The sequence below is a fragment of the Myxocyprinus asiaticus genome, chromosome 13 (genome assembly GCF_019703515.2).
Source record: "Myxocyprinus asiaticus isolate MX2 ecotype Aquarium Trade chromosome 13, UBuf_Myxa_2, whole genome shotgun sequence".
In the NCBI taxonomy this organism is placed as follows: domain Eukaryota; kingdom Metazoa; phylum Chordata; class Actinopteri; order Cypriniformes; family Catostomidae; genus Myxocyprinus; species Myxocyprinus asiaticus.
Window position 1 is genome coordinate 24,484,172 of NC_059356.1, and position 22,686 is coordinate 24,506,857.

At 40.4% G+C, this 22,686-nt stretch overlaps 1 protein-coding gene across 1 annotated transcript in view; it reads right to left on the reverse strand.

Moving 5' to 3' along the window:
* LOC127450557 (multidrug resistance-associated protein 1-like) overlaps nt 1–22,686 on the reverse strand; it is a 37,488-nt gene that overhangs the window by 11,714 nt on the left and 3,088 nt on the right. The window contains 24 exon segments of the mRNA XM_051714782.1: nt 296–606; nt 890–1,097; nt 1,242–1,380; nt 1,737–1,788; nt 4,319–4,505; nt 5,891–6,058; nt 8,587–8,763; nt 9,958–10,084; nt 10,715–10,784; nt 11,677–11,764; nt 11,874–12,020; nt 16,799–16,978; nt 16,981–17,007; nt 17,104–17,196; nt 17,276–17,437; nt 17,972–18,149; nt 19,016–19,071; nt 19,073–19,244; nt 19,353–19,484; nt 19,606–19,667; nt 19,779–19,904; nt 20,607–20,744; nt 21,011–21,136; nt 21,297–21,473. Coding sequence (XP_051570742.1) covers nt 296–606; nt 890–1,097; nt 1,242–1,380; nt 1,737–1,788; nt 4,319–4,505; nt 5,891–6,058; nt 8,587–8,763; nt 9,958–10,084; nt 10,715–10,784; nt 11,677–11,764; nt 11,874–12,020; nt 16,799–16,978; nt 16,981–17,007; nt 17,104–17,196; nt 17,276–17,437; nt 17,972–18,149; nt 19,016–19,071; nt 19,073–19,244; nt 19,353–19,484; nt 19,606–19,667; nt 19,779–19,904; nt 20,607–20,744; nt 21,011–21,136; nt 21,297–21,473 — 3,303 coding nt within the window.

Genomic DNA, 22,686 nt, shown 5'->3' on the forward strand with positions numbered 1-22,686 from the left:
CAACTTGCAAATCTGAGCCAGGGCTCATCCAACATCTATTAGTAAACTCCTTAACCATAATACAGTCACTAAAATGCATGGCCTTATATAGCTTATAGTTATTTATTTATGACCACACCAGTGCAGCTGGTGAGATTTGTTTCTGCAACATATTACAAAGTTTGAACCTACAACCCCTTATGGTTTCCAGCCCAGAACTTCAACTACAAAGCTACAAAATGAATGCTAATAATTTAGCCTAAAGATTAGCTAGCACAGCCTAACAAGTGACTACAGGGAAAATGATCAAACATACCTGTACAAAGAAGTAGAACAGACCCAGTGGAAGGATGATGATGGCTACCAGTGGTGTGGCAATGAGGATGACAGCACATGAGCCCAGCACATTAAACATGGAGCCCATGAACATTTTTATGATTCTAGGGATGACTGAGTCAATGGTGTCTGTCTCTTTGGCAAAGCGGTTGACCAGGTTGCCGCTGGGTGTGCGTTCAAAGGAAGACATGGGTGACCTTAGAACGTTGTAGAGCATTGTCTGGTGCAGGTAACGGGAGGCCAAGATCCCACCAACAGACACAGAGAAGGAATAGACACACACTGCAATACCTGACAAAAGAGAAAACAAATTTATAAAAAAATCTTAGAAAGCAGAGAAAATTGTTTTTCAGTCTCAAACACAACAGTAGCACAAAAACGCCCTAAACTGACATTTTTATGTATCTGAAAATGGCTATTAGCCTCAGTGATCCGCTTCATCAACAACAATATGAGAATGTGCAAAATGTTTGACAGGCACAAAGCCTGGACCGTCAGGCTTAAAACTGTCAGAACAAAGGGATTTTAAATTTAAATGTATATAATTAATTGGACGACAGTTCTATTGTGTCACCTTGTGAGATTCCCAGGGCTCCATAAACCCCTAAACGCATCTCTCTGTTGGGCTGCGTGCCATTGATAACAGGGTCATCTGTCCAGAGACTAAGCCAGTAGTTCGATCCCAAAGAGGACAGATGATGACAGAAGAATAGGAATATGCTGAAACAGGACAAGGGCAAACCGATAGCCTTCATGTACTCCCAAAACACAGGCAACTTTACCTGCAGGACAAACATTATTCACTTAAACTCAACTTCAACCTAAGCCAAAGTGATATTAAGCAAAGGCAAGACATGAGATTGAGACACATATCAAGAAAGATCCATATCCCCCACACAAATGCTCTAGAAATGTCTGACTCATACCCTGCCTGTGTTGGCTTTGTCTGCCTCGGTTAGTCTCGCAGATTCTGCAGACTTGGTTTTCTTTGCTGCAGTATCATTGGGTTCAGTCATCTGTGGGGTTTTACCTGTGCCTGCTGCATTAAGCGAGTTCTGGCTCTGTCTGCAGGACACAGAGAAACAACAGGCCAATCAATAATGGCAATATATTATTAGATTAGTACATGACAATATGTACACTTAAAGCACAAGAATAAATAGTTGTTACACATTACACTGTGACTTTGATGTGACAAGTTTTCAGTGACAAGTAATTTTTCTGTCCACACTGAGAGCAAAAATGCTGCACAACCCAACAAAATCACAGCGAATCAGAACTGATGTTTAATATACAGCTATGTGGAACAGGACTTTGTATGGAAACATCACTACTGAGATAGGACACTGTGTAAGATGTAAAACAGCATTAGATAATCATGACAAAGAAGTGAATCATTAAATAGATCACTGATGCCTTACTCCAGCAATGCAGCAGGGCCCATGTTCTCCACTTCTTTCTGTGGGACTGTGTCTGTGGATGGAAAAAGACTAAATCAGACAGAAGTTCATACATCTTCATGCACGCTTCATGCCATTTCACATCCCTACAGGCAAAAATTCAAAGCACAAATTTATACACTGACTTATCAAACTATCCTCACAGAACTCTACCTTTCTCACAATTACCAAAATCAAATGTGCCTTTGCAATATCATAAACTTTGTACAGAAAATATCTTAATCAAGTGGCCACAACAACTTGGTCTGCACTCCAAATACATGTCTATATTTATATATAAAATAAAATTCAAATCATTATTTGATTCCCTTCTAAGCAACCACACCTCTTGGGCCCAGAGGTTGTGCTATAGAAGAAAAAACAAAACATACTTTTTGTAAAATGTCCATTTTGGTCTATTTTTATCCATCATACTTGTGAGGCAGTGGTGGCTCAGTGGTTAAGGCTCTGGGTTACTGATCAGAAGGTTGGGGGTTCAAGCCCCAGCACCGCCAAGATGCCACTGTTGGGCCCTTCAGCAAGGCCCTTGACCCTATCTGCTCCAGGGGTGCCATATCATGGCTGACCCTGCACTCTGACCCCAGCCTAGCTGGGATATGTGAAAAAGAAGAATTTCACTGTATATGTGCAAAATGTATAATTTGTGATAAATAAAGAAAATTATAAATTAATTATAATTATTAAAAAAATTCATTTCAGAAGTTCAGGGGCAAAGCATCCATTATTATGTCATATGCATGACAGTGGATATGATACATATTTTTGACTCCCCAAGTGCGAGTTCGGTGAAATCAAGAAATTTTGGGTGAATGTTCTACCTGTCAATCAACCGCTGTGCTAAAACAAGATTTTTAAACTTTGCCGGTTATGTGTAGCTTTGAGAGGAAATAACCGTCTGACTGAAAAATTTGAAAAAGTGCATACAAACATGCATAAGTTCACAGAATATTTTTCAGTGTGCCTGACATCAACATGTGTTACAGATGAGAAACACACATCTGAAGCACAGTATATACAGGCACTCCACTAAAATAACTGATAATTCTGCTCTAAACATTGTGTTTGCCCTTAGATTAAATGCAAGTATAATTGGCAGAAACGACGCACCACTTTTTTCGTGCTTTATTTTTGTTCTTATACTTTTTTGCGCATTATCATCATGCAGTAACATGTGGACAAAATGATTGATGTATGCAGTCATGAAATCAGAGACCCACAGAAGTGGCCACTGGAGAAATTACCAGGTGTAAATGACACTTGTCCACTTGTGATCGGATCGCCCTAAACACTTAATAGCAGGCAATAAAAAGTGTATGTGAGAGAGAGTGTCAAAACTGATGCACTAGGTTAAAATAGTTTTCTGGTTTATTTTTTATCTGTCAAAATGACAGACAGCCTTTTAAATTATCCGTCAATGTTTTAAAAACAACGATGAATTTTAGGTTAACGCAACCCCTGCTCAGGCCAGTCGGAATTAGAAACTGCTGACACGAAGGCAGCATTTTTTAAGGCTCAGAGGTGAGGGATTATGTTATACGAATCACCAGCAGGTTGTGCTGTAACAATGTGTCAAGTGGATGCAGAACTAAAATGAATCAGAGTGCTCCATTCAAGCAAAGACTGATAAATGTAAACTAGGGGGTTTACATTCACTAGGGGTGTTTCAGAAACAGAAGGCAGATCCCTTGCTGCCTAGCAAGTCAGTGGCATTTTCGTATGAATGCACCTCTTAAAGAAACTGGTTTTGGCTTCCAAGAAACCACAACGTCACATCTGATGATCTAAAATAAATTCAGTTGCGCTTAATAGATTTTATGAAAGCTACAGTCCCCCATTTACTTTCATTATACGGAACATGTGTTTCTCTCAAAGAAAAACACATTTACAAATGCCAAATGGAGCACAGCATAAGACGGGAAAGGTCAGCTGTGCTCCTGGAGAACTTCAATCAAACACTCCTGAACCAGTTGATCAAGGTTTTCAAATATATTAAAAATTACAGGCAGATGTGTTAAAGCAGGACTGAAACTAAAGTCCCCAGGAGCAGAACTGAGCAACATTTGTGTACTGCAAGAGGTGAAACAAAGTGGGGGGGACTATAATATCTAACTCAGTCCACAAATATTTAAGGGCTCAACTATGTATCACAGTATAACTCTAAGTTTATAGCAAGCCCTATTCATGCAGACATGTATTTATTATATCTGGCCCAGGGACCAATTATTACACCCTCAAACCTTCAGATTTCCCATTGTCAGCCTCCACCTCCCCTCCCTCCTTTGAAAAGCCAACAGAGGGGACACAAAAAATAGGAACACATGGAGATGAAGACATATAGACAGGAATCACACAGACAAATGTATCCAAAGTTAAACAGAGATTTAAGTGACTAAGATCACAAAGCCATGATCTGAACAATAGCAATCATTCAGACTGAATGAGACACTGGTATTGTGGCTGTACACTCAGAGATTCAAAGGACAGATGAAACAATTAAGCATGAAAGCATGAGGCAAATTCAGACAAGAGGAAGTCAGTCTCACCTTCCACTGACTCCTCCACCTCCTCCTGCTCTGTGTTGGTGTAAGTGCACAGGAACTCAGCAAAGGCGCCTTGTCTGCCTAAGAGCTCAGTGTAAGAGCCCATTTCTGTGATCTCGCCATCCGCCATCACCAGGATCAGGTCTGCTTGAGGCAGGAAGCTCAGTCCATGGGTCACCAGAACTCGAGTCTGTAAGAATACCATGTGTATTAGAAATAAGAAATGCTTATAGAAAAAGACATATAAATTAGAGATAGACCAATCAATGGTTTGACCGATATTTGCTACTGAAATTCACACTTTTCTACTACATTGGATATCAGTTCCTCTGATAAGTTCTCCAAATCATGGCACCCAAAAACATCATTACAGCACTGTGTGTTCAACAGGAAACAATTTCCCAAATCTAAAGCAGATGACTTTCTGCATAATTAGTTAATGGCTTAACCAACAGTGTTTTGTATAACTGGACCTCTTAAAGGGATAGTTCACCCATAAATAAAATAATTTACTCACCCTCATGCCACCCCAGATGTGTTTGACTTTCTTCTGCAGAACACAAACGAAGATTTTTAGGAGAATATTTCAGCTCTGTAGGTCCTCACAATGCAAGTGAATGGTGACCAGAATTTTGAATCTCCAAAAATCACAAAGGCAGCATAAAAGTAATCCATAAGACTCCAGTGGTTTAATCAATATCTTCAGAAGCGATATAAGTGTAGGTGAGAAAAAGACCAATTTTTAAGTCCCTTTTTAATATAAATCTCCACCTTTGACCAGCCCCAAACTGGAGGTGCAGAAATGGACAGAGAACAAAAGAAGAATGTGAAAGTGAATGTGGAGATTCATAGTAAAAAAAGATTTAAATATTGATCTGTTTCTCACCCACATCTATCATATCGCTTCTGAACATATAGATTAAATCACTGGAGTCTTTATGTGATTTTTGGAGCTTCAAAGTTTTGGTCACCATTCACTTGCATTGTATGGACCTACAGAGCTGAAATATTCTTCTAAAAATCTTCATTTGTGTTCTGCAAAAGAAAGAAAGTCATACACATCTTGGATGGCATGAGGGTGAGTAAATGATGAGAGAATTTTAATTTTTTGGGTCAACTATCCCTTTAAGGAAACTGGTCTCAGAACAGTTTGAAAGGCACCTTATTTTCATCCTACCTCTGAAGGCAGGCATTTTTCAGCTTTCAGATGCAACCAACAGTGTTCACATGTGAAGTAAAGTTTTATTTAATATGTTGTTTGCATTATTTGCTCAACTTTTTACATCAGTTTCTCAAGCAAGAAATGCCTAACCCTAACCCTCAAAAAAAAAAAGAAAAAGAAATCTGCAACCATTAACATCACAAAACAATTTTGCATGATTTAAAATTATTAAATTATTGAAAAAATAATAAAAATTACTATTAACTAAATATTCAGAATGCATGTTGTATTGAAAGAAAAAAATATTGGTCAAAATCAAAAAACCCTCCATCAACAAACATTTTCATCAGTAATGACAAGACTGATATTTGATGAACACTGATATTTACATAATACACAGGAAATGCTCTTACCTGGCCCTGTAGCACACCTTGAGGACCGATGACCTTCTCAAAGATGTGTTTCCCAACATGGGCGTCCACCGCTGAGAGCGGGTCATCCAGCAGGTAGACAGCACATCTGCAGTACACAGCCCTGGCCAGACTCACTCGCTGTTTCTGACCTCCAGACAGATTCACGCCCTAAAGATAACAACATCACATCAGGGTTCCTACTCTTTTCAAGGCACAATTTTCCAAAACATTTCCAGGACATTTTATGCACCCAACAATTTAAGCAAAAACACAGGTGTCCATTTAAATTGAGTTTTTATTTTGGCTTTTCTGTGTGTTTTTGACTGTAGTTTCTCACCTTCAGATAAGCAGTTCGATACGTGGCAGTGTGATTATTATTCCCTGTAAAGCTGTGATTTAATTAAATATCAGTGGTCCGACCGTCATCGATGTCAAAACTTCATAACTCAAATGTTTTTGTGGTTAACACAACAACAAAAAAATCGTCTTTTATATTTTGTACCATATCAATACTTGAGCAAAGCAGAGATGACAGCAAATGACCAGAGAATGTACACTGGCAGCCAAAAGTTTGGAATAATGTACAGATTTTGCTGTTTTGGAAAGAAATTGGTATTTAATTCACCAAAGTGGCACTCAACTGTTCACAATGTATAGTCAGGACATTACTGATGTAAAAAAAAAACAGTACTATCACTATTTGAAAAAAGAAAATTTTGATCAAATCTAGACAGGCCCCATTTCCAGCATCCATCACTCCAGCACCTTATCCTTGAGTAATCATGCTAAATTGCTAATTTGGTACTAGAACATCACTTGCCATTATATCAAACACAGCTGAAAGCTATTTGGTTCTTTAATTGAAACTTAACGTTGCCTTTGTGTTTGTTTTTGAGTTGCCACAGTATGCAATAGACTGGCATGTCTTTCGGTCAATATTAGGTCAAAAAATTGCAAAAAAGAAACAGCTTTCTCTAGAAACTTGTCATTCAGTCATTGTTTTGAGGAATGAAGGCTGTACAATGCTTGAAATTGCCAAAAAACTAAAGATTTCATACAAAGGTGTACACTACAGTCTTCAAAGACAAAGGACAACTGGCTCTAACAAGGACAGAAAGAGATGTGGAAGGTCAGATATACAACTAAACAAGAGGATAAGTACATCAGAGTCTCTAGTTTGAGAAATAGACGCTTCGCATGTCCTCAGCTGACATCTTCATTGAATTCTACCCCCTCAACACGTTTCATGTACAATAGTAAAGAGAAGACTCAGGGGTGCAGGCCTTATGGGAAGAATTGCAGTTTTTGAAACAGAAAAATAACAATAAAAGTTTAGAGTGTGCAAATAAATACAGACATTGGACAACAGATAATTGGAAAAGAGTGTTATGGATCTTAACCCCATTGAGCTTTTGTGGGATCAGCTAGACTGTAAGGTGTGTGAGAAGTGCCCAACAAGTCAGCCACATCTATGGCAAGTGCTACAGGAAGCGTGGGGTGAAATGTCACCTGAGTATCTGGACAAACTGACAGCTAGAGGATCTGCAAAGCTGTCATTGCTGCACGTGGCGGATTTTTTGATGAGAACACTCTGAAGCAGTTTAAGAAGTTCTGAACATTTTTTTCAAATTGTAATAGTAATTTTTCACATTCTTAATGTCCTGACTATATATTTTGATCAGTTGAACGCCACTTTTGTGAATAAAAGTACCAATTTCTTTCCATAAGAGCAAAATCTGTACATTATTCCAAACTTTTGGCCGCCAGTGTATGTGACAGGAATTCTGTAATGGGGTTCAAGGAATGCATGTAAAGGAGGAAGCTGGGACTGGCTTGACAAAACACGTAGACATTTATTGTACAACTTAAAAGACAATACAAAATGCACTGCTTCCCCGCAGTCACGTTGCACGCACACACGCATACAACCTCGTGTGTCTCTCTCTCCCCGTCTACTGCTGTCTCCTCTCCTTAAATACTCCCACCGCCTCTCACTGGAACACGAGACCGGTGTGGCGCACAGGAGCCCAAAGGAGCCTCGCTCTGCCCAGAAGCCCCTTAGCCCAGCCCTGCTTGCCACATACCCCATCGCCAAACTCAGGCTGGGGAATTCTCCGGCCTGTGACCTACTCCCCCCACACACATTTTTAGAGAGGGAACGTTGGCGTGTCAGGATGGTCTCCGGGTCCGACCTGCACGTGTCTGGGAGTGGGAACAGTACGAGGGACAGGAAAGGGAGAGGAGAAAGTAGAGAGAGGGGAGAGAGTGGAGAGAGAAACGGGCTAGCCGGCCCGGACACGCTGTCGACTGGGCCTCAACTGCACTGCCTCCTGGCAGACGGCAGCGGCTCCTCCGCCCCCTGGTGGATGGCAGCGGGCTCCTCCGCCTCCTGGCGGACGGCAGCGGCTTCTCCCATCCCTGGTGACTGGCAGCAGCTCCTCCACTTCCTGCCGAACGGCAGCAGCTCCTCCGTCTTCTGGTGGACGGCAGCGGCGAGGACTCCACGACAGCGCATCCTTCCTCCCTCCCGGGTTTCGGCACCAATGTAACAGGGTTCAAGGAATGCATGGGAAGGAGGAAGCTGGGACCAAAATCTCAAATGAATATAGAAATAAATAGGATTTAGACAGAGCTTGTCACTTTATCCCATTTAGCCTGGTCAGGATACAATGTTAAGAATCATTCTGAACATTTACCTTCTCCCCAATCTCTGTCAAGTCTCCTCCAGGTAAGATCTCTAGGTCTGGTGAGAGGGCACAGGCCTCTACCACATCTTGGTACCAGTTCTCTTTCGTTTCCCGTCCAAACAAAATGTTGTCTTTGAGAGTGGCATTCTGGATCCAGGCCTGCTGAGGCACATAAGCCACTGAGCCCTAAAGAGCAAAGTGACGGTAAGCAAGACATACTCAATGCAGCTCTATATCATCCTATTATTCATGTTAGCCACATGTGTATTTCATTCCACATACCAACACAGAGCTCAACTCAAAGGGCAGCTGTTTTCATACCGAACAACTTACAAAAAAGAAACACATTGTAACAGATAAAGGATGGGCAAGGAGGAGGCAGGAACTGGCTGAACAGTAAACATACATTTTAATAAGAAACTCAACATAAAACAAACATAAACAAACACAGACACACATGCAACGCGGCCACGTGTGTCTCTCTCTCTCTCTCTCGAACTGGCACCTCCGGCTCCCCTTTATCTTGCTCTACCACTAACTGGCTGATTCAGCACCGGCCGTGCATCATCGTGGCCCGGCCACGCCCTCCTCCTCATCACACTCCTCCCCCGCCCGATTCAGGCCAGGGTGCCACCGGTCTGACCAACTCCCCCCCATCTCTGGAGGGGAGACGCTGCCCTTCCGGCCATTCTGTCAGCCGGTGGTCCACCCCGCCTCCTGTGAACCTGAGGGAGAGACAAGGGGAGGTGTTGGGAGAGGGAAAGGGCGAGCGGAGACACAGAGAGAGAAAGAGGAGAGAGAGAGAGAAGAACTTGCTCGCCGGCTCCCGGACGCGCTGTTGCCCGGTTCTCAACCGCTCCTCTGCCCTCTGCCAGATGCCAGCTTGCTCCTCCCCCAGCGGATGGCAGTGAGTCCTCCGGCCCCTGGCGGATGGAACCACTTCTCCCCTTCTTCGGCAGATGGCACCGGTTCCTCCGGCTCTCGCCGGCCATCACCAACCCCTCCGTCCCCAGGCAGACGGCCGCGGCTGCTCCCCTAGCAGATGACAGTGGCGAGGACTCCGCAACACCGCATCCCTCCTCCCTCCCAGGTTTCAGCACCACTGTAACAGGTAAAAGTGGGCAAGGAGGAGGCGGGAACCGGCTGAATAGTAAACATAAACTTTAATGATATAAATGAACTTAAAACAACATAAAACAAAAGGACACAGAGACACATACAACGTGGGCACACGCATCTCTCTCTCGAACTGGCGCCACCAGTTCCCCTTTATCTCGCTCTCCCACTGATCAGCTGATTCAGCATCAGCCATACATCATCACGGCCCAGCCACGCCCTCCTCCTCGTCACACACATGTAGCATTAAGCTTGTGTCTGTACCTTGATCGAGACAGATCCTTCTTGTTTCTGCATCTCTCCCAGCAAAGCTGAAAGCAAAGAGGATTTCCCCAAACCCACATGCCCTACCACAACAACCAGCGCCCCCTCATGGATATGCACGTTAATCCTAGAGACAGAGACATGGAGTCTGAGACATGAGGACAGGTATACCATGTGTCACAGGCATCACTGTTTGTGTCAAACATGTATGAAAAAGTTTCATTCAATCAGTAATTCATTCATTCATATATATATATCATGATTTCTGCATTCACTTCATTTTTGATGGAACATTATGGATGAATCCTTTAGTTTTCTGATAACAATTGAATTAACACTGAACAATAATGCAAGGCAAATCACTTCAATTTCAGTCCATGATTTGAAGCAGACATGGTCGAAATCAAGCTAAAATGAAAGCCAAGGAATTCAATACAACGGCAACCCAAATTTCATCATGTTTCTTATTATCATCAATGGAGATTAGCCAGATTATATTTCCTCCTGGAGTGATATTCATGCAGATGTACTTGCCAATCGTGTCCTCAGTAGTCCGTTTCACCAGTTTGCTCTATATAATCGTAATAATCACGTCAAGTCATTTTGATGCCTTGAATATAATGTCAGTTTGTCTTTTAACAACATTTGTTTAGTGTACTCTATTTCACTTATGGGACATTCATTGTATCATTCAGAGCTTATAAAGCCTCTTGTGTACTTGCATTAAAAAGTATTGACATATAGGAAATGGTGATACCTCTTCAAAGTAGGGGGGTCATCTTTAGACCAGCTGAAAGCTCCGTCTACAATCCTAATGCTGTCAGGAGCTGAATGAGTAGAAAACAACAGTGACATCAAAACACATGGGCTGGCTGTTCACTCTTTAAACCCACTAATTCAAGGCTTTGAGTCACTGAGCAGCTGTGCTACTCCCAAATACAATGTTGTTTTATGTAAATCTGTGGAAAATATTTGGGAATTCTGAAGGGCAGAGCCCTTGAAGAGGGTACTCTGAAAGGAGCATGGCATTACTATATGAATGTACCCTTCAATAATTGCCTTTTGGAAGGGACCTTTGTGAAAGGGTTGAGTTGTTCTCTTCCTGCAGTGCCCTTCAAGGGTGCAAAAATGGCATTTGGAATTTGCCTGATATTCAGGGGCCAGATTCACAAAAATCTTCTTTAGAAAAAAAGAAAAAAGCTAATGAAAAAATTATGTTTGTAAGACCGTTTCTAAGTGCAATATACAGTATATTAAACATTCTTATGAATTATTTTCAGGAATACAAAAATATTTCGTAATTAGTTAAAAAGTCAATAGTACTTAAGAAGAATTATAAACGTAATAATTTTCTGTGAATCAAGGTCCTGGTCCCTAGATATGGCTCTCATCCCTCCTTTAGTGTAAGAGTATGGGATATTTTACTGTTCTATCGGCCACTAAGAGAAAAACTTAGGTCTAATCACTTAGAAAAGTAAGTAATAGCACACCTCACCTCAGCAAGTGGCACCATTTGAGGTATCATTGATGTCTGTAGCAAAAATTTCACTTTAATTCTTAGGCCTAGGGGTTTGTTCAAATCCCTAACACAGAGTATGAGCAATAATAATAGCCTTAGTGAGCACCATTAATGGCACTGTTAGTTAGAATGGCAGTATTAGTTTAATTGCTGCTTCTAAGTAAAACAAGTTCGATTTTAATTGCTTGTGGGTTACTTACATCCAGTGATGGCCGGGCGCTCCACGCTGTCTTCATCCAACTCCTTATGGGACAGAAACACACGAAGGCGCTTCATAGACACGCTGGCCTGATGGGAGCAATACATTTCTCAGTCCCAACATATGAAAAACTACCTGATAAATGCAATGCCAGTTTCTCAGAAGCAGACAGTTTTCTGTAAAAGCTAACAGTCATACCTGCACCATGCTGCTGATGACCATGGGCAACGTGTTGAGCGGGAAGCGCAGGATATTGAACAGAGCCAGAGAAACAAATGCCTTCTGTGCATCCAGAACATTGTGTTCATCCACTAACACGAATACTGTGAATGTTGAGAGGGCAACCTTCAAGAGAGAGACAAGATCACACCATTGAAGACAATATGAAGTAAAAATTCTCTACCACTGAAACAACTTTTCTGCTGATGTAAGCAAATCTGCGAAGCTGCACGTTTCAGGTTCAATTCAAGTTGACGTCCCCCATTTATTTAAGTAAAAAAAATACAAAATAAAAATTTGCAGTTACAGTAAAGCACTTAAAATGGAGTCCATAATCTAAATGGGGCAAGTATATGAAATAAAATCCACACAAGACGTAAACATTGTCTGTCCGAACAGGCTTTTAGTGTGATAAAATCAGGGATTTACTGGTGTTTACCAGATTATAGCATTATGACTTCATGACAATTAAGCTGTTGTATTGAATATAACTATACACAGATAAGGTAAGCAATTTTATCACACTAAAATAGTGTAAACATGTATAATGTTTATGTCTTGTGGCTATACTCTTGAGTGTGTCTTTTTATGTTTATAGACTGGCCTCATTCACTTCCATTCTAAGTGCCTCACTGTAAGCAGAATTTTGCTTTTGCTTTTTATTTAAACCAGGAACAAGACTAAATAATTTCTTGTAATAATCAGGATTATGCCACAAAAATTGTGAATTGAGTTTAAAGGAATATTCTGGGTTCAATACAAGTTAAGCTCAATGACAGCGTTTGTGGCTTAATGTTGATTACCACAAACATTAGTTTTTACACCTCCTTTTCTTTAAAAAAAATGGAACAATATGGGTTACAGTGAGGCATTTACAATGAAAGTGAATGGGGGCCAATTTTTTATGTTAAAATACTCTCTGTTTCAAAAGTATGGCCACAAGTCAAAAGACGTAAGCAATATGCATATAAACATGATTTTAGTGTGATAAAATCACTTATTAACCCTTTCTGTGAAAAGTTATAGCCAATTTTACAATTTACGACGTAATGTCAACACACCCTAAAATGGCTGTAAAAAAAAATGATAATTTAAACAACTTTACAGCTCAAATAATACATGAGTTTTAACAGAAGAATTAATGTAATTGCTTTTATAAAATTATAAGCTTCACATTTCTGCCTTTAAACCCTCCAAAAATTGGCCATATTCACTTCCAATGTAAGTGGCACACTATAATCCAGATTTTACTGTATTGAACCCAGAATATTCCTTTATATATCTTAAAGGTATAGTTCACCCAAAAATGAAAATTCTCTCATCATTTACTCACCCTCATGCCATCCCAGATGTGTATGCCTTTCTTTTATCTTCAGAACACAAATAAAGATTTTTAGAAGAATATCTCAGCTCTGTAGGTCCTCACAATGCAAGTGAATGGGTGGCAAAAGTTTGACACTCCAAAAATCGCATAAAGGCGATATAACTCCAATGGTTAAATCTATATCTTCAGAAGTGATAATATAGGTGTGGGTGAGAAACACCTATATTATCAGATAAGTGTATGTAAACTTCTAACTTCAACTGTAAATCTCGTGTTTATTTTTATTTTTTAATTAGAATGAATTGTTAGAAAGGATTAATCAAGATTTGCACAAACGAAAATGTTAACATAACAATGAACACATAGGCTATAACTGTGTGCCAAACAGATAGTTTAAGGTAGCTGCAAGAAGTATGCTGTTAAATCTCAATATAACTTTTCTATACTGCTTAATTGGCCTAACTTCACTTCCATCATACATTAGAGTTGTGTGGGGGTGGGGTTTATGAAGTGCAATCTGCTATCACATCACAATCGAGTTGCATTTTGGGATATGGAGCTGCCTGAAGTGTACATCAGAGTAGGCTTGCTCCCTCGGTCAAAATCGAGGGGTTGAGGGTCTGTCAACAGAAACTTCCCTCGCTCACTTAACAAAGTGGAACGGACTTCCAAAATGGCAGCGGTGATTCCCCCAAGTGGAAGTGCTTAGGGGAGTTAGCGAGTGGATGTTAAAAGTGAAGTGGTCCCACCTGAAAGAGCCCCTCCCTGGTTCTGCATTGAACAAGAACTGCTTGCCCCTATTTTGCCACTGCAAAGCCTTTCCATCAAACTAACCAGAGAAGTTAAATCACACCCCGTTATTTCACATTTGCACTCAGTATGGACAATAATGTCCAGAGTGTTTAATTCAGATAATTATCTAAATGTTACCTCGAACCTATGTCTAAACCCCAAACTATGCATTAATAAGTCCCCTTTTTGTTGGTCAGAGTGGATTGCGAGGGGGGTTAATACACTCTGTGATCTTTATGAGAGTGGTGTGATGAGATCCTTTGAAAATTTGGTTCAATATTTTGGGATCCCCAGATCTCCGTTTTTTAGGTATCTTCAGTTACGCCACTTGCTCTGTACTATTTTTGGGAGTAGCATACACCCCCCCAAAGCAGCAGATACTCTAGGAGAGGTGATTTCTGCTTTTGGAAAAGGTCATGAGGCATCAGTGTATTACTTCCTGTTAATTCAGAGTCTGGGGGACGGAACTTCGACTTCTCTCAAGAGATTGTGGGAGAAAGATTTGAACTTGGTATTGGAGGAGGGAGTGTGGAATAGGATTCTAAAAAACATCAAGTTTACATCTAGAGATGCAAGGGTCCGTCTGATGCAATTTAAGATTTTGCATCAATTATATTGGACCCCCTCTAGATTGTAAAGGCTGGGTTTAAAAGACACACCCACCTGTTGGCGATGCCAGTTGGAGGATGGAGATTTATTACATGCCATGTCCTGGGCACTCATGTTCTGTTCTGTCCCAGACTTTGTGTGTTGGGTTATGGGGCGGTTATGGATATAGCCGATGGGTATGTAAAGAGGTGGGTCCTCACCGGCATGATGATCGGGAGACAGATAATTGTGAGGGGATGGAAGTCGACGGGCGCTCCCTCTTTTTATGAATGGTGCACCGAATTGGGCAAGGCAGCGTCATTTGAAGAGATGTCATACAGACGGCTTGGCAATTCGACTGCATATGATAAGAAATGGGGCAGGTTTTTGGCCTTTTTGGGGGGTGCTCGGTGACGGGCTGTGGAGAGAGACATTTTTTGTTTGGTTTGGATATATATATGTTAAATTAGATTCAGTGTGTGTATGCTCTGTTTGTGTAATCCTGTTTGTTCGAATCAATACAAATTTTAATTTAAAAAAAATGCAGCCTCGGTTTGGCGGAATTTAAGCATATATTTTCTACATATTATAGTTTCAGAGGTCTTACTGAACAGAATTATGTAACTTGATACAACAATGAAACAGTCTAATAAGTGTCAAATCATTTTCTAAAAACATGCTCTACCAAACGGGTTGTTTGTCATTTTATGGTAAAGGTAGTTAAACTAAGCTAATGTAATTAAAATGGACTATTTGCTATGAAATAAAAAAAAACTTCTGATCATTCATTGTTCTTAATATGACAGATTTAATGTTATTCCATTATATATACAGTATGCTGAAATCATGTTATAAGTATGATTTTTTACTGTCTAAAAACATGCTCAACAAAACAGTTCAATTGTTTTTTAGTTTTTTGTTTTTTTCCCCTTTTCTCCATAATTTGGAATGCCCAATTCCCAATGCGCTCTAAGTCCTCGTGGTGGCATAATGACTCATCTCAATCCGGGTGGCAGAGGACGAATCTCATCTTACACAATTTTCTGGCTCTTATCCTGATTATCAGCCCACACAAGCAGAAGAGCCTTCTTTTGAATCCATGGATGAGGAGGAGGTTGCCTCAACAAGCTCATCTTCTAAACCACCGCCCCGTAAGTAGAGGAGAAAAGGGAAAAACACCCTAAAAATAGTTTCCATGGCAGAGCCAGAAGACACCCCTGACCCTAGTTCACCCTCAGGTTTAAACAAAGGCACAAGGAGAATCTGCAAGTAAGAAGACATTGAAGCATTTCAGGTTCCTGATTCAAGATTTTAACCCCCTGATGCTGTAAAGACACCTTCCAGCACTTCAAAACGCTCTTCACTGACAAGATGAATAAACATATTGCTCAACATACCAATCTGTACTCAGCCCAGGAGTTGGGGGATCCAATTAAGAATAGACCTGAAGAGATTGAAGATTTCCTGGCAATACTACTAGCTTCCCATCCTTGGAGGACTACTGGCACCGCAAGTCACGTTTCAACATGATGGCTGAGATCATGCCGAAGAAAATATTCAAGCTGTTTCGCCGGTTCTTTTTTTTGAATGATAATCAGCAGTGCAATGACAGTCCAGACCGATTTTACAAAATCCGCCCCCTTTTTAAGATGCTTCACGAGCAGTGTCTCCTGATACCATCCACTTACAAGCACAGTGTAGATGAGGTCATGGTGGCATATAAAGGCACAAGGGCTGGCACGCTCTGCCAATACATTGACAACAAGCCAGACAAATGGGGCTTTAAATTGTTCTGCCGGGCCAGTTCATCAGGCATCATCCATGACCTACTGCTCTATCAAGGAGCATCCACATTTTTCAATGTTGCCCTAAGTGAGCAGGAGCAGGTGCTACTTCTAGGGGCCAAGCTGGTGACAACATTATGTAAAACCATAACACAGCCACATCTTTCAGTTGTCTTCTGTGACAACTACATCACCATTTTCAACTTGGTCCAGAATCTGCACGCAAAACTGTGTGTCAAGTGCACTGATGCTGTCTGATCAAACAGCATCAATTGAGCTCCCCTGATGACAGACAAAGAGCTGATGAAGAAAGGATATGGAGCTTTTGATTACAGGCCTGCTGAAGGGGTGATTGATAAAAAAAACTAAACTGGCAAAATTAGTGATTCTAGAACAGATCAAGTGATACCACTTACCAAAAATGGTGTGCAGACCCAAGTAAAGGAGGACACAGCGCTAAGGTAAGCAGTCTTCTTCAACAAACGCAATTCACTCTCTCGGATGGTGGACACTTTGTCTTTGAAGGCCAGTTCCCATGCGTAGAGTTTAAGCACCTTAATGCCATTCACAACCTCATTCATAAGCTTGATCCTATTCTATTGTCCTTGCTTTTCATCTGGGCAACCTGTGGGCAAGTGTATCAGATTAACAGTTATGATCTGATTAACAACATCCATTGAGCTGGCATAGACATTTAAACAATGGAAAAGAGGTTCGAAACCTGGTATGTTTTAGTCTTCATGGTGATGACTGCATTTACAGGAACCATCAACACCATCACTGCAACTCCAGCAAGCACTGAAGGACCCAGATTCTGAAAAACCAAAGGCACTATTGATGTAAAATGAAACAAGCAACCAAACTTACAGAAACCCACTTCCTGTGGCACATACCTGCCACAGGAAGTAGAGGGGCAGCATAACCTGAAAAGGCGCTGACCAGATCATGTTGATATAGGTGATGAGGTCCATAAAATGCTGAGCGTCAACAGACATTAGATTCACGATCTCTCCCACGGTGGATGTGCGACGAGCAGCACTGGTAATGACCAAGGCCTTGACAAAATAAAGGGCACTGCTGAAACGTTTCTATCTCTGAAAAGTCAAAGACAGTTTCTGAACACTGAATAGGCATTGCTGATGTGTAAATCTGGGCAGTCATATGTTAATGTAATTGATCTGTCTCACATCAGTAATTTGTGGAAGTCCAGAACGAGCTGATTATCCAGCTTTATCTTTCAGTTCAATAAATGATCTTTTTAGATTGGGGATGAAGTTTTCAGTTCAGTATGTTTACATAGCACTATGAACTCTTATCTCCTATGAAAATTTTTAATTGATTGATCATGATATGACCCTTTAAAGCACGCTATTAACAGTATAACAGTAGCGTCTGTCAGTTTTGAATCTCTCTATAAATAAAAATTTGAATTGACGCTTTTTATCCAAAGCGACTTCCAGTGCATTCAAGTTATACATTTTACAAATTCACAAGGTATAGCTACATGTTCCCCTGGAAAATCATCTTCAAATATGCAAAACAACTGTTTGTGTTACATTTCAACCACACAGATACAGAAACCCACTTACCTTCCTATATACAGCGCCAACAATGGCCGTACGTAATCTCATACCAGTCACAAAGCAAACGTGGAAATACTTCTGCAAAATGAGGGTTTGCACACAGGTACAAACAAACAGCAGGGCGGTGTAGAAGTAGCCATGCCAAGAGGGGGCACTGGAATCATTCACAAACTGGATCAGCAGCCTAAGATCCAAAAGACCAAGCTCACGTGAGCATTAATTAAAACGTCAATCCTGTTAGCCTAAGCAGAATGCAGTTCTACTGGATTAAATTACGTGAAAAATGGGCTAACTTGTTAAAGGCACACTGAGGCAGGTGATGAGAATTCAGGTATTGCATTCAGAGGATTAGAGAGGATTTGAACATGGTCTACTGCACAATTTGATGGCACAATTTTCAGCATGCCAAAAGAAACTCTACAGGAGTTTACAGGAGCTCTTTTAAGAAGGTCACAGCTGTGGTTTTGAAAGCGTAGCCTTCCCATAGAGTTAAAGTTATTTCAAACCGTATGACTGTATAAGTGGAGAGGGAACACTTGCCCTTTCCTCTGTAGAGTATTATCACTCTAGGCCAGTGGTTCTCAACTAGTTTTCTTTGGACGTCCAGTGGTGACCCAACACTGTACCAAAACTGTTTATTGTACAAAAGTAAACAAAAATGGTTGGTCCATGGTTAAACATTGAAATGTATTAATATATGTCATGCAACCAATCCATGTTGGCTTCTGCCTAATTTGACTAGCTTCAACCAAGTGACTGAATGATGAATTGAAGAGTTTTGAAGATGAAGAGTTTTACTGCAGAAACAACCTTAGAAGTCAACAATAAAAGATATGGGAACTGTGTTCTCTTTACATTAAAACGTTGATAAGACCATTAGTATTTTACTATTCTAACGATGCACAATTAAAAGGTTATTCGCATTTTATTATTTGCATTTAACATTTGACCACTTGAGAACCACTGATCTCTAACTCTAATTCAGCCTTTAAAACGTGTCTCGAGACACCCGTGTTCTGTTTAATTCGTTGCAGGGTTAGAGGGTCATACCTGAGAAACTCTGGTCCAACAAACATCAGGATGTCATGTATAAACTTATAACTTATAACTGACTTGATAATAGGGTCCAAAGGTTCAGCAGAGTGCGCAGAAGAGAGAGGGCTCGCCAGTTTTCTGAAGGGTTTTCGCAAGCAGAATCTCTGACTCTTCTACTGGCTGTCCATCCTCCTTTTCTCGCACTGCTGCTTGTTTTGGGGAGTAGAGGGTCATATCTACTGGTCTAATAAAAACAATAACCCAACCAGAGGATAAGTACTTTTTTGCAATAAATCCACGACTTACCCTTGTATCCTTGAGAAAAGAAAAAATGTTACTCAGTGAGTCTGACCTTTTGACCTTAACACATTCTTGGTCCCAGCGCCGCATTAGCTGTGGCACCACTCTCTTAGATTTATCCTCCGAGTTAAGCGACCACAGATCCTTCTCATCCAGAGGCCTTTTATAACCCTGAACCATCAGCCTGACAAGACAAGAAAGATACACCTTTAATAACTCACAATGAAAAGCAGGACTCAAACTCACCTCGACACCCAATTATTTTAGAAAGTTTTATTATAAATCCAGCCAATCATTTTGCTCACCTTGTGATCCACCAGAAAGTGATCTTGGACAGGAAGGAAGCTCCCAACTCTGGACATGGATTCTGTACACAGTTTAACAGTATAATTCACAGTACCACCCAATTATACAACGTTCAATGCTCAAAAAACACATTTCTATTATTTACATTAAAAAATCTGTAAAGTTCACTTACTGAGTCTTTGACAGCCTGTGAAAAAAGCGGAAGCTGGTCGGACAAACAGGCCAAGATCAGTGAGATGAGAAGCAATGCATAATATATGTAGAAGGTGGTATATCTGAACACATACACACTGGCAGGCTGAAAGGACAGATCATATGAACAAACAAATTTTTAGTACACTTTTTATGTAATAATATATTCAATCATAAACTACGATAAAACAAAACTCAGTTTCAATAAAAAAATCATAGTTAAAGGGATATTTCACCCAAAAAGGAAAATTCTCTCACCCTCATGCCATGGGGTCATTTTTCACTGTAAGTCTTGCTATTGCAGTCTCTAGGCATCATCATGATTTCAAGCGTGATTTCACTTCCTAGTGACGCATGCGCAGAGCGCTAGATGGCACAAGGAAGTGTAATCGAGTGGCGCTAGGAAGTGTAATTGAGCTTGAGTCCATAGAGAGTTCAGCCTAGCGGATTGCTGATGACAAGATTTATATTGAAAAAGGAGTTCTTTTTTGGTTTGTTCTCATCCAAAACTGAGTCGCTTCATAAGACATTGATTAAACCACTGGAGTCTTATGGATTACTTTTATGCTGCCTTTATTTGCTTTTTGGAGCTTCAAAATGTTGGTATCCATTCACTTGCACTGTATGGACCTACAGAGCTGAGATATTCTTCTTAAAATCTTTGTTCGTGTTCTGCAGAAGACAAAGATCATACACATCTGGGATGGAATGAGGGTGAGTAAATAATGAGAGAATTTTCATTTTTGGGTGACCTATTCTTTTAATAAGTCATATTCAAAAGTCAGTTTCAACAAAAAATCATATTTACTTCATTAAGTGCATGAAAAATCTTGGAGCGAAAGGTGACGGTAGCGCACACTATGGTGACCAGCCAAAAATTTAGCATTACCCCTGAGGACTGGACCCCCTTTATTCGTTCATACTGGATGAAGAATGTAGCCAGCAACTGGAACACACATAAATACACAAAGAAAATTAAAACACTCTTCAGTTTTCTAAACATCAGGCTCAGGAAAGACAACTTCTCTAACTGTAAACTAAAATGTGACTTCAAAGCATGCTTGTCTGTCTTGTTTTACTCTCCATGCCATAGGCAACGAGGAACAAGCTCATGTAAATTTGAATGTGAAATCAGAGCAGAGAGAGTGAAAAATATTTTACAAGCAAAGTAGTTTCATTCAGCACTACCTTTCGTGAAAGAACGGGTCTCACCATTGTAATGCCAAGCACTGTGGGGCTGACCAGGTAAACGGGGGCTATAGCAGCACTTTGGCTTCTTTCCCAGAAAGAGTAGAAAGCATCTGCCCAGCAGATAAGCCATAGGGTAAACCCGATAACCTTTAAGAGAGTCACGTGACCTTGAAAAAGCTGTTGATCTTGGCAGAGTTATCAGGAGATACACTCACAAAGAAAGCCACAAGATAAAAAGCGAGTTGTTTGCTCTTGTGGTGTGCTATTGACTGTAATAACAACCAGAATCCTGTTTGTTCCTACTCACTGTTTTGGCTCTATTGAGGTGGGTCATGCATATGTATCCACGATCATGGGTTTTGAGGTATAGGAAGTAGAATGGTGCTAACAGCCAGAGGTAGAGGCAGGGTATCCAAACCAGCACTGTGTTCTGGAAACATGGTGTCAGGTCTGGATTGGGTGTTTGCCATGTCCGGTTCCAATCCTGAAAACATAGAAGGACAAAATGGGGTTTCATTCTATTCCATGTGACAGAAGATTCCTTTGATGAAACTTAGAAACAAGGTAACAACTGGAGAAGGCAGAGTATTCAGACTATGTTGACTGATAAAGCACACAAAGATCTAATGATGTGTGCAAGGAACTGAGAAGAACAAACACTTCCAAACCTTAGTGGATCTTACAAAGAACCAGACTCAAGAGTCTTTTCTGTGCTTTGGAACATAGCAGAGGGTCTTCAGCCTACTTCTTGCCAAAATAAGTCTCCTTTAAGCAGTGACGAACACTGCTTAAGAATGCTGAACCTTTCCTTATAAAGGAAATTTAATCTATTTTCTTTGTAGGGTGCACTTCTTTCATAACATGTGTCCTGAGACTAAAACAGGAGCATATCAAATTTCTTACATTTTCAAGACAAGGACATGAAATGTGATTTTCACTACATTTAATTTATCAAACTAAAAGCTTGTGAAGTATTAGTTCATCAAAAAATGAAAATGTGTTCATCATTTACTCACCCTCATGCAATCTCAGATGTGTTTGACTTTCTTTCTTCTGCAGAAAACAAACAAAGATTTTTAGAAGAATATATCAGCTCTGTTGATCCTCATAATGCAAGTGAATGGTGATCAGGACTTTGAAGCTCCAAAAAGCACATAAAGGCAGCATAAAAGTAATCAATATGACTCCAGTGGTTTAATCAATGTCTTCTGAAGTGATCAAATCAGTTTTGGGCGAGAAAATACCAAAATGTAACTACTTTTTAACTGTAAATCTTGCCAATGCAGTCTCTAGACAAAATCATGATTTCAAGCTCAATTACACTTCCTAGTGCTTGATGCATGTGCAGAGCTCTAGATGGTGCAAGGAAGTGTAATCAAGCTTGAAATCATGATCACCAACGAGACTGCTGATGTCAAGATTTATAGTGGGAGGAAAAAGTTATATTTTGGTCAGCTCTCACCCAAAATCAATTAAATTGCTTCAGAAGATATGGATTTAAGCACTGGAGTCGTATAGATTACTTTTATGTTTCCTTTATGTGATTTTTGAAGCTACAAAGTTCTGATCACTATTAATTTGCACTATGAGGATCAACAGAGCTGAGATATTCTTCTAAAAATCTTTGTGTTCAGCAGAAGAAAGAAAGTCAAACACATCTTGAATGGAATGAGGTTGAGTAAATGATGAGAGAATTT